This window comes from Podarcis bocagei (assembly GCF_964188305.1).
Source record: "Podarcis bocagei genome assembly, chromosome: 14".
Classification (NCBI taxonomy): domain Eukaryota; kingdom Metazoa; phylum Chordata; class Lepidosauria; order Squamata; family Lacertidae; genus Podarcis; species Podarcis bocagei.
In genome coordinates, this window is record NC_138139.1 from 42,103,086 (window position 1) to 42,115,216 (window position 12,131).

Below are 12,131 nucleotides of genomic sequence, written 5' to 3' on the forward strand. Positions count from 1 at the left end.
CATGATTTAGGAAAGCCTCCCTGATAGTTCAGTCTTCAAATTTTATAGATCTTGATGCAAATTTATCAATGTGCACCTGCTTCTGAATGGGAGGCTGAAATCCAAGGCCGATGCCTCTGTGGTGCTTCCAAGCTAACGCCTTCTCAAATTCAGTCTGTAGCTTCTGCTGCAGGTTCTGCTCTTTGCTCTTGTCCAAAGCCATGTTCAGCTTGGAGGCATGTGCTGGAGGACCTTGGACTGGTACAGGACCCTTCTTAAATCCACCCATCAGCCGGAGGAACTTGGTTTTTTGCTCTGAATTTTCAAAGGTTGCTGTGGTCCACTGGCCAAAATGGACATCCTGAAATGCAAGGCACAAGTGTGGATTAGTGCCCCAAAGGACCTAAATCAAGTTTTTTAGCCAACCAAATGCAGGTTATAGCCAAAGAAGGAAAACAGGAGAACAGTGTGATGCAGGGGTACATGTTCACAGTGCTCCAACTCAACCACTAAGATTGTCTGATGGTGGTTCCTCACATCCCTGAGGTTCAGTCAGCCTTTACTAGGGACCAAGCCCTTAGTGTGGCAGGCCCTGCCCTATGGAACTCCCTGCCACCAGAGGATTGACAGGAATCCCCCTCCCCCGCGCCTCCTTTCAGATGTTTCCTGCAAATGCTTAATACAGACAGGCCTCTGAAATGTTTATTTTTCTATTCTCTTCCCACTCATTTTTATTGATCTTATTGCAATTTTGTATGGTGTCTACCATTTTGCTGTGTTCTTATGAAATGTAGAGTCTATAAATATTAAATATGTACCGAGCACTGCACTGTCCTTTCATGCTACAAGATGGCACATGACTTATGGCCTTAGCATGACAGCAAAGGCTGCATCTCAGTAAGCATACCTTCTGCAAAGTACAGGATTGTCTATATAAATATATAAATATAATAATATATAATAATATATAAATAAGTGAAGAAGGTGCAGGAGGCAGAGAGGCACAGGCCAGAACTAGTAACAGCTTAGTGCAGGCGTGAGGACCATTTGGCCCTCCAGATTGCTGCCGAACAACAATTCCCAACAGCCCCAGCCAGTACAAACAATGGCCAGGGATGGTGGGTGTTGTAGTTCTGCAGTATCTGGAGGGTCAGAAGTTCCCCACGCCTGGCTCAGTGGTAGAGTATGTGCTTTGCAGACAGAGGTTCCCAGACTCAAATTCTTTAAAAGGGTCAGGAAGCAGGAGATGGGGAAGACGCCCTTTTCTGAGACCTGAAGAGCCACGGCCAGTCAGAATAGCTAATACTGGGCTAGATGAACAATAAGGCAGCTTCCTATGCCTCTATTTAGTTATGAATCACTTCCCTTAAAACAGTCCAAAGCCACTTAACAGTAAAAACATCAAGACAATAAAAGCGTTGTGTTCAAACAATTTCAAGTCCAACACAAATAAAGATTGGGATTACAATCTCCCTTTAAGTGGCTCGTTTGGAAGAGGAAACGGGTGCCAAATGAGACAAGTGAGACAGTGCCTATCTGATATGTAAAGAGAGGGAGTTACAAAGCGTAGGTGCCATGCTCAAGGCCTGATTCCTGCATTGTACAATGTCCAGACAAGGTGGTATCTGGAGGAGGGCCTCACCTGCAGAGCGCAGTGCTCTGTTGGGTATATAAGAGGGAGAGATGATTCAAGAGAATAAATGTTCTCCTTGTTTTGCCCTTCCTTTCCATCCCCCTCCCCACATTTACGCACACATGCATTGCCTCTCCCTCTCACCCTCCCCAATCCCTCCCCCTGCTTCCTTTCACCATCAGTAGGTGACAGCAACAGCAGTCAAAACAAAAGAGGCAGTGACAGCCCTCCAGGCATTCCCAGGGAACCAACAGAAAGACAGGAGTCCTATGGGAGATGTTCTCTGAACCACTGCCTTCTGATTTTTCATTTCCTACCATGCCCAACTCTTCTTTCCAATTGTCTAGACTTTCTCCATTCTCAGCTTCTGCACCCAGACATGTCAGCTTATAAACAATTAATTCTACTTAGCGGTGGTGGTGGTGAGATTCGTGCAGGCGTAAGAACAGTTTTTCCAAACCCAGCAATTTTGGAGGTTAACTCTGAGCAGCTCTCCAACATGTCTTTATTTTTCCCTATCCTTTTTAGCTGGCTTTTTGTGAAGCTTGCCATTGGGCTCTCTCACTCCTGTTCTTCCAGGTGCTAATGCATTCTGATAGGCTGTCACCAAGGGATTGGGATTCCCTGCATAAATGTCAGCTGGAGGACAACTCTACAGCCATCTAGACATTTGCACATTTAAAGCACAACTGGGCATTTACAAAAAAACCCAAACTGTCCAGCTCCTTCACCTGAAATACCCTACAACTCTTTTAGAGGTTGCAAGCATCCACCTGGCATTCCAGTTTTAACGACAAGCTGAAACATTTGCGGAGGAGGACGACCATGATGGAAACCAAGCCTTATGAGAAATAGTTGAAGGAGCTGGGTATGTTTAGCCTGAAGAGAAGACTTGAGAGGAAACAGACACCTTTAAATATCTGAAGAGGTGTCAAATGAAGATGGAGCAAGTTTGTTTTCTGCTGCTCTAGACCAGGCTTCCTCAAACTCAGCCCTCCAGATGTTTTGAGACTACAATTTCCATCATCCCTGACCACTGGTCCTGCTAGCTAGGGATCATGGGAGTTGTAGGCCAAAAACATCTGGAGGGCCGAGTTTGAGGAAGCCTGCTCTAGACGGTAGAATCTATACCAATGGATTCAGATTACAAGAAAGAAGATTCCAACTAAACATAGAATTGTAGAGTTTGAAGGCACCACGAGGGTCATCTAGTCCAATCCCCTGCAATGCAACAATCTTTTGCCCAATGTGGCGCTTGAACCCACAATCCTGAGATGAATAGTCTCATGCTCTACCAACTGAGCTATCCTAGCAGTCGCTAGGAATAACTTTCTGATGGTAGGAACTATTTGACGGGGATATGGGCTATCTTGGAAGGTGCTGGACTCTCCTTCACTGGAGGCTTATAAACAGATGTTGAATGGCCATCTGTCAGGGGTTCTTTAAATTTTTGAAAACCTTTTGTCATAAAGCTCCTCACCAAAAAGTTTTGGGATAAGAGGATAGGATCAATACACTTGGAAGCAGAGAGTAGAAATAAATACACAGTTCTTATCATGGAGGAATGTAAGAATATCAGTTAGTGGGAATCACAAATGGGGAGAGTGCAGTTCAGCTCCTGCTTGCATGGTTCCAATAGGCATCTGAATGTGGCCATTGAGAGAGCAGGATGCTGGATCAGATGAGCCACTGGCCTGATCCAACAGAGGCTCTTCTTATGCTTTTACACAGAAGTGATAATTCAGAGAGGAAATCTGTCATGTGTGAAGTGGCCCTTTGAGACAGCTGGACTTCTAATGTGAGCAGATGCCAATCGATACCCAAGATGGCCTATTCACCTAAAGTACAGAAACCTTTTAACACCCCTCTTGGCAATTTAAGACTCAATTTCCCCATCTAAGTCAGCAAACACAGAGAACCTCAATCGTGCCATTACTCCAGCTCCCAAGACAGCCTAGCTCATTTCCGCCAGGGATTTAGGGACCACATTCTTCAAAGGGGGCAACTGCCTCCTGCAGTTAAGAGTATTAGATGGTGCAGTCCACTAAATGCAGGGAAAAGGTAGGCTCCCTTAGATTCTCTACCTCTGACTGGTCATCTTTTGCAGTCATGGAGAAAAGAAACATGGCAGTGCTAATCAGAGCGTGACAGCTATGTCCAAGGGCTAGTGTTATTTATATTCCACAGCAAATAGAAACAAACAAACACACAAAAATTCTACAGCAAAGATATCACAACTAATTCCATTAAGGGACTATTGGAGCAAAAATGCTATTTTTCAGGATTAACAACTGGAATCATAGTTTTCTGGAGGTCAGAGTGCTCTGGTTTCAGCATCTCTAAAGACTGGACTCATTTGTTCTACAGCATGACCTCAAGTTTCTAATCAGATGAGAGATTGGCGTGCTAAACTACAGACATGACTAGCATCGCAAGCCAACCACAGGGGAGGGCTGCTTTGTCCTTGCTACCTGGGCTCTTGCAGAGCTTGTGCTTACCGATTCTCCCTCTTCCTTGACAGTCTTCATTTTGCCAGATTCCCTGTCAATCTCTTCCTGGAGAGCCTGCCGTCTCAACTGGCATGGAAAAATAGGGGAAATATGTGCATGAGGGCAAAAAAATATTGTTTGATTGTAAAACTGGTTAGAAACGTCAGGATGTTGAGGGGAGAAGTGGCCAAAATGTTACTTGCAGGAAAGAAAAGGCACAATTTCAACCCTTTTACACATACAAGAATTTGCAAAGGCAAAAAGCATCTGCAAGACAAGCAGTTCTCAAATACACAGAAATGCACAGAAAGAATGTTTTACAGACTGGGTGGCTGCATTTACTTGGCTCTGAGAACACTGCAGGTAGTGGATGACCTCAAACTGTGTACATGGAAAAGAGTGGCAATGAAGGAGGGATGATAAAACACCCTTGGAAACAATCAGACATTTTGAACCATTTTGGCATTATCCAGTTGCCCTTCCCAGCCAGCTACTCCAGTTTCAAAATTCCCTTGCATCAGAGATGGGCAACCTTCCCAGTGCCTCCTGGATGCATTTCCAGAGTGACCGAAATACCACTCTCCTGTTCTAAAGTAGGTGCCTGTTGCCATTAAAAAAAAGTGCAAGTAAGCTTGACAAAACAAAGGGGGCTTATCAGGAAGACCAGGAAACAAGAAAAGAAGAGCAGGTGGAGGTGGGAAGAGGACAAATCTGAAAGCCTCAGGACTTCTAAGCTCATCTCATTCACAAAGGACCGACACATTTGAATCCAGCACTTGGGGAGTCAGGCTGGCTTTGCACATCTGATGCTGTGCCCAGAATTACAGAACTACCACAGAGCAAGAATAGGTGGCCAAAGCAGCAGAACTGCAGGTGGTGCCTGAAACTGAGTCCTTCCATGGTTAGAGTCGTGAAACACAATTATCTGCTAGATAACAGGCCCCCTTCTTGATGCAGTTCTCAATTTACAGAGGATTATTCAATCTTATCCTAAAACCGCCACTTCTCTCACACTGGAGTTGCCCAAACAACACCTTGGTTCAGATGACCGATTAAACTACAGTTTATGGGTTATACGTGACTGGTGGGAACAAGCTGTGTCAACTCTGAGGCTGCATGCTCTCGCTTCCCACTCTTCCATCTTTGTACGAGAAGTGGAAGAGGGGACCGTGTGAGCCCAAAACTCATCACAGTTTGATTGTCTAAACTACGGTTGATCAATCAGTGACTGTTTTGTATGTGAAATGCTTTAAACACAGATGTTCTTGTGGAAAATGTGGTATATAAATCAAGTGATCATGACTAGGAGCATAATCCACAACCTACATAAGTCTGAGCCACATAGTCACTAACCCGAAAGCCACATAGTCACTAACTGGGAAGCAGCACATAAAAGTCTGGCATAGCCCAAGATGGGCATCCTGAGAAGGCAGGACATGCAGACGAGATCCTGCTTCACCAAGTCCATGTGAGCCAAACACAGAACATTATCCAAATCAGCCTAATATGTGACACAATAAGACTCCAAAAGGGCCACAAAAGAATAAGGTTGTACCTTGTCTATTTGTATTTCGTCACAGTTTCCTTTCTTAAACGCCACCACTTTTATTTCTTCATCCCCTTCCTGAAAAACAAGAGTACACATTTTGAGTATCACCGGGGAAACCCGCTCATGTTTAAGTGTGATATGGTTAGGATTCCACATTACTCCCAAAAAATGGTATAAAAATGGAAGATTAAAGGAATAGCACTGAGTGGCTATTGGAGCCCTGCCACCTTTTCATGACGTTACTGGTAGCCATGGCCAAGATAAGATCAGACCCAAAGCTCATCTAGCACAACATTCTGTTCCCCCAGTGGCCAAAAATATGGCGACGGGAAGTCCACAAACAGGAGTACAAAAAACACCCTCGCAGTTGTGATCTCCAGCAACTGGTGTCTGAATGCATACCACCTCTGATATTGGAAGCAAGAAAGCTATCATATGGCTATTAGTCACCAACAGTCTTATCCTTCACAAATTTCTCTGATCCCCCTTTAAGGCTGTCCAAATTGGTGGGTATCACCACATTATTGTGGTAGTAGAGAAAGAACAGATAACTGAAAGGAGAGGTCATAACCGCCCCAAAGAACCTGTGTGGCATAGTGCTTGGAACATCAGACTAGGACCTGAAAGACAGGGGTTCAAATCCCCACTCAAACATGAAATCCCCACTTCTTACATTCCTCCATGGTAAGAACTGAGTATTTATTTCTACTCTCTGCTTCCAAGTGTATTGATCCTATCCTCTTATCCCAAAAGAATTTGGTGAGGAGCTTTATGACAAAAGGTTTTCAAAAATTTAAAGACACAATGTTCACTGGGTCACCCCTACTTACATGCTTACTGACATTCTCAAAGAATGCTAAAAGTTTCAAGTCCTCATTCAGCCATGAATTTTGGGTGAGCTACACTTTTCCAGCCCAACCCAACCTACCTAGAGGTCCCGGGCCCTAAGGAAGTTAAATTAGCCTCAACCAGAGCCTCAACACTGGCTCCGGCCTGGTGGAATGCTCTGTCTCATGAGACCAGGACCCTGCAGGATTGGATTTCTTTCCACAGGGCCCGTAAGACAGAGTTGTTCCACCTGGCCTTTGGCTTAGAATCAATTTGATTCCCTCCCCCTCTTTCTTTTTTCCTTTCTCCTCCTGTGAAGAGGCTGCATCTTAATGTTTTAATATAGCATTTTAATCTTGTTTTTAAATTGTATTTTAATCAACTTGTTTTTATTATTGGTTGTTAGTCACCCTGAGCCTGGTATTGGCTGGGGAGGGCAGGGTATAAATAAAATTTATTATTATTATTATCCCATTGGGCACTCGTGATGCTAAAATGGGGGCAGGGAGAGGGAAGCAGAATCACACATGACACTCTGACCTTACTGGAGGACAGGTGGGATAAAAACAAACTGCATAAGAAATGGCAAATAGCAAGTTCTATTTAGAAGCTACCTTTGCTTCTTGTTTAATCTTTGCTTTCTTGAAACTGGGCTCTTCTTCACAGGCTTTGGAGTCTCTGTTCTCCCGGTCCTCCTTCTTTTTCTTCTTGATGTGCTGCCTGCTGTCATTTTCAGATCTGCCATCTTCCGAGCTCACTACATGGTCTTGTGCCTTTTTGGATTTGGGGGCGTTCTTAGTCCTCTTTGTTGCTGACCAGCTCTCATTTGTAGCCACATCTCCATCATTTTCCAAGAGAGCTGGATGATCGCTTGCAACTTTGGTTTGGGTTTTCCTCTTCTTCATTTTCTTCTTCTTCTTCACTTTGTTGTCTTGTTCAGAGTTTGAGATCAGACCTGTTTTCTCCTTGCCATTGCTTGGCTTTGTTTTAGATTTTTGTTTTGGTTGGCTTTCAATAGAAACACAAGACTGATTTTCCTGGTTATCCTCTGATGTCAGAAGAGGTTGCTTTCTTTTCTTTTTCTTCCTCTTCTTCTTCATTACTTTGCTTTCTTCTTCTGATACATTCGCTGTGCCCTCTAGATGCTGTTGAAAACCAAGAGCTCTCCTCTTGCAACCAAATTCTTCTTCTAACTGGTGTACAGTGTTGGCAATACCTTTTTCTTTTAAACAGCAAACTTTTTTCCCCTTTACAATATCCTTGTCACCTGCAGCATTTCGGGCAAGAGTCTGAATCTTTTTTCCGTCATGAAACATTGTCTCCTGGGAAATGGTTTTTTGTTTTTTGGAGATGTGTTTTACAGGCTCATCCTCATCTTCTCCACTAAGTTGTATTACACATTGAACAGGTTTGTGTTTTTTCTTTTTCTTCTTTTTCTTTGCAGGAAATCCATCACCAACTCCATCACTGTCTGGAATATCCCTTTTGCGTTTCTTACTAATGAAAAAAGGGGCTTCCTGCTGTTCTATTGGCAGCTCTTTACTAGAAATCTCACAATCACCATCTTGATTACAAGAAAATCTTTGCGTTCCTTTTCTCTTGAGCTTCTTAGGCATTTCATCAGTTTCTTTTAATAATTCTGAATCTGAACTGCTTTCTATAACAATAGGAAGGTCTGTACAACCTTTGCTCTTCAATTTGGAAGCATTTTTCTTCATTGAATCTATCTGATCTGAACCCTCTCCATTTACCAAGCGCTTCTTTTTCTTTGCCTTGACTTTGGTTTGTAAATCATAATAGCCATTTTCTTCTATTATAACAGCTGCCTGGTTTCTAACCATAGCGTTAACTTTAATATTTATCTGCACAGATCTATCAGTTTTGTTCCTTGCATCCTTTATGACTATTCTGAAAAACAAAAAGCAGACACCCATTTACCAAGTAGTAACTTACCACAGTGGTATCATTATAGTTTAGCAAGATGTGAACAAGCTTAGCCTCCCTCCAGGTTTGTGTGTTCCTCTCTCCCTTCTCCCATGAGAATAATGTTTTTTTTGCTGAAACACATTAGGCTACTAATAATTTATCAGCAACTTGAGACATGGTCTCTCTTTTTTGGCAGCTATTTCCATGCTTGACACATTTTCTGCTGCAGGGGAAGGAGATGATCTCTACACTCTTAAATAAGTTAAATAAGTAGCACTGTCCTTCACTGCAAGCAATTCCAGTGACATTCTTTGTTACAGCGGACTGTGGGCATACAGCCAAATTAGAGAGCTTTAAATGGGAATTATGCAATTTCATGAACGATAGGGTGGTCAATGGCAACTAGTCATGATTTCTGTATGTACTACATCCAGAATCAGAGGCAACAGGCCTCTGAATGAATGAATGAGGTGACAACAACAGGAGTGTTTTTACTCTCATGTCCTGCTTGCCATAGGCATCCAAATGGCTGCTGTAAATATAAGATGCCTTCCAACCCTACAATTCTATGATAGTTGGGCACTTGGACTGATCCAGCATGGCTCCTCTTGTGCTCTTATATTTAACAGTGCAAAAGGAGTCAGACAGGAAGGTATACAGAAATAAATAGTGTTAAAGGCACATATTCACGAACACTTCATACATATTGGGTCTCTTTCCCCCCATCTTATCACACATCTCCATATGGACAAACAATATGCGTTCCCACCCTTATTTATTAGGTAATATTTCTTCCTTTTCCTTCACCACAAGGTGACTTACAGCAATAAAATGTGTAATTATAAATCAAATAAAACAGTTACAACCCTATGCAAGTGTAAAGATAATCGAAAACAGTTCCACATAGAAAACAATTAAAAACAACTTTGTATTAAAAAAACCAAACACAGGTAAAAATAGTTCAGATGCAGGCTGGAATAAGGACCTCAATTTAAAAGGCTTGTTGGATGGTCAACAAGACAACAGATGCCAAAAAGACATCAGAGGCAGCACTTGCCTAGTAGTTAATGGCAGAGAGTTCAAAAGGGGGGGATGCCACCACGCTAAAGGCCCTGTGGGATGGACCTCCTGTAAAGATCATACCTGCATGAGGCCCTCTTCTGAAGAGCACAGTGGCTGGCTGGGCATATATGGGGTGTGACAATCTTTTAGGTATCCTGGTCTCAAACCAGGAGCGGCAACAGAAGAACAAGTCTTTTCTGTAGTTGCTCCATACAGAGGCTTATTTATTTTTCATACCATTTATACACTGCTTGTTCGTTCTTTTTAAAGCTGTTTACAAAAAGACAAAACAATAAAATCGAAAAGTAAATAAATCATGAGCATGCTTTTAAAACCATACTTTGTTGCATCTCTTTAGGCGTGCAGAATTGAGTCAGTGGCTCATATGCTTCTTGATTGCACTCTTTATAAAAAGATTTGAGGTTATTACCCCTCTATTATTGTCTACGCTGGGTTGCCCAACCACTGCTACTGTCCCCTTTCTTTTAGCAGATCAAGATGATCAGGTGACAGCAAAAACTGCAAGGTTTTTAGCGCGGGCAATTAGAATAAGGTCTATTATTTGATTATTGATGTAACCTCCCAAAAAATGTATTTTCTATAGTTAAGTTTTCACCTCTCTTGTCAGTATGTTTTATTTTATTTTATTGCTATGACTAGTGGCTGATGCAAAATAAAGATTCTTCTGATTCTGATCAGGTGAAAATGTTTCTCTTCTCCCAGGCCTTTGGCTACTTAAGCCACCTGTGGCCTTTCAAAAAAAATGTGTGTGTGTGTGTGATTATTTTGTTTATTACGTTACGTATTCCTGCGTTGTTGTTGCTTTTTCTGCCGCCTTGAGACCCTCGGATGAAGGACGGTATAAAAAAAAATGAAACTTAATGACATGGACATCAGGACTTTCCTAATCTTGCTGGACTCCCAACTCCTCCCACGGCAGCCTCGGCCATGAGCCACGCGGCCTGGGAGTGAGGAGAGCCGGGAGGCCGGCAGCATCTGGAAGGCCGCGGTTGCCCCCCCCCCCACCGCTGCTTGGGAGTCACGGGCCTCCCAGCCCTACGGAAGCCAAAGCCTCCCCTCACCCCACAGAAACCGACCCCTCCCTCTAGCCTTCTCCCCCCCCCCCCGCCACTCACCTGTCCTGAGGAAGGAAAGCGGGGCCCGTTGGCCTGCCTGCCTCCTCCTACGACCCCAGCTCCTTCCCTCCCCTACCTGCGCGCCGCTTCTTCGAAAGCCGCGAAAACACTTCGCCTCGCTCGGCCTGACCCGGAAAGGAAAACAGGCGCCGCGGCCTAGCGGGGAAACCGCCGCCGGGCGCCCGCGGCTTTGAGGTTGCCTAGCAACCGCTCCCCTTTCCTCCTCCTGCCGCGGCTACTATGGAGGAACTCCAGGCCCCCAACCTCTGGGAGCAAATCTGCGCAGGTGGGAGACCCTCCTCTCCCCTCCCCCCCGCGTTGCCCCCCTTTTGCCCGCATCTTCGGCAAATGCCTCGGTGCAAATTGGGGGCAAGATCTATCCAGACCTTCTCTAGGAGCAGGGCCGCATTTAGGTTTGATGAGGCCCTAATATACTGAAGGTAAAGGGGCCCTTTAAATGTCCTGCTATCCTTTGTCAACAACAAATTGTCGCTGTTTTTTGTGTTGAATATATGCTATATGGCAATTTCTGGACCTGATAGGTCCATACACAACACAAAACACTGTTGCTGTATGTAGGTTTTATTTGTTTTGTTTTTTATCTTATACTTTGGAAATCTACATCCAGTCCCCCCCCCCTTTACATTTTTTTGGGCCCCCCCAAGAGAGTGGGGCCCTAAGCTATAGCTTTTTTAGCTTATACGGAAATTCGGCACTGCCTAGGAGCAACGAAAACCTGACATTTTCACCCCCCCCCATTTCTTTTCCTCCTCCCCCTCCCCAGAATTTGAAGCAATGCAGCCTCCCCATCCTGACACTTTGGACCAGAAGAGGGAGGTTGCGCCTGAACCTAAGCAGGAGCCTGTAGTTACTTCCCAGGTAAAGACAATTGCTGTGTGAAGAAGCACTTTTTGTTTGTTATCCATCCTGTATCTTTAGACATTCAGCTTCATTTGGATGTCCATGCGTCCTGGTGTTAGGAGAAAGTAAGAACCCCCCCCCCCCTCTACCCACTTTCTCCTTGCCATGTCTAATTTTCTAAACTTCTATCATGTCACCTCTGGTTCGCTTTCCCCCTCAGCTGAAATGTCTCCAATTCTGTATGGATTCAGTTCCTCTCCCTTGGTGTCGATCCTCCAGCTTCAAAGGCACTGTATCACCAAATAGAGGCTGTGGCGGAACAAAAGATGGGGATTGGCGGCTGCCCTCATGTCCTGCGTCTGGGCTCCCTGTAGGAAATGAGAGGCTAAACTAGACATAGACTGTCCGTTTGATGTGTCCCAGTTCTTCTTATCTTCCTGAATATTCCTTATTTTGCAGATTTCATTGTAGGGACAAATCCCAGGTATTCGTCTAATACTAAGTAGCAGGTACTGTTTTGCACAGCCCTGTTCTCCACTTCACCTGGCAACATCCTCTTTACAAATCAGCATCACGTGGAAATATGCATGGATTTCATCCTCTGAGCAAATCCTTCTTGATCAAAAGGATGAAGGAAGCGGGGTGGGGTGGGGAAACAAGGTTGAAGG

General features: G+C 44.1%; 2 protein-coding genes across 7 annotated transcripts in view; one reads left to right on the forward strand and one right to left on the reverse strand.

The window, feature by feature from the left end:
• KNOP1 (lysine rich nucleolar protein 1) lies at positions 1-10,803 on the reverse strand. Of its 3 annotated transcripts, XM_081169561.1 has the most exons (6): positions 10,603-10,731; positions 9,548-9,736; positions 7,093-8,386; positions 5,657-5,725; positions 4,111-4,188; positions 1-340 (listed from the first exon to the last, which is right to left on the reverse strand). In XM_081169561.1, exons 3-6 carry the CDS (start codon positions 8,317-8,319, stop codon positions 29-31), a joined length of 1,686 nt encoding a protein of 561 aa, XP_081025687.1. In that variant the 5' UTR covers positions 8,320-8,386; positions 9,548-9,736; positions 10,603-10,731; the 3' UTR covers positions 1-28. The 3 variants fall into 3 exon arrangements, with proteins under 3 accessions (XP_081025687.1, XP_081025688.1, XP_081025686.1); XM_081169562.1 differs by lacking the exon at positions 9,548-9,736 and having other exon boundaries at positions 10,679-10,803; XM_081169560.1 differs by lacking the exon at positions 9,548-9,736 and having other exon boundaries at positions 10,603-10,756.
• IQCK (IQ motif containing K) overlaps positions 10,755-12,131 on the forward strand; it is a 33,161-nt gene continuing 31,784 nt past the window's right edge. For 3 of the 4 annotated variants that reach the window (XM_081169723.1, XM_081169726.1, XM_081169725.1), the window contains exons 1-2: positions 10,755-10,888; positions 11,387-11,481. In XM_081169723.1, coding sequence (XP_081025849.1) covers positions 10,843-10,888; positions 11,387-11,481 — 141 coding nt within the window. In that variant the 5' untranslated portion in view covers positions 10,755-10,842. The other variant, XM_081169724.1, reaches the window with a different exon arrangement.

Coding starts and splice junctions, on each gene's coding strand:
- KNOP1 (XM_081169562.1), bottom strand. CDS start 8,319: ATGGTTAGAAACCAGGCAGCTGTTATAATAGAAGAAAATGGCTATTAT. Junction 4,189..5,656: donor ACGAAATACAAATAGACAAG/GTACAACCTTAT, acceptor TTTCCATGCCAG/TTGAGACGGCAGGCTCTCCA. Junction 341..4,110: donor TCAAGGAAGAGGGAGAATCG/GTAAGCACAAGC, acceptor CTTGCATTTCAG/GATGTCCATTTTGGCCAGTG.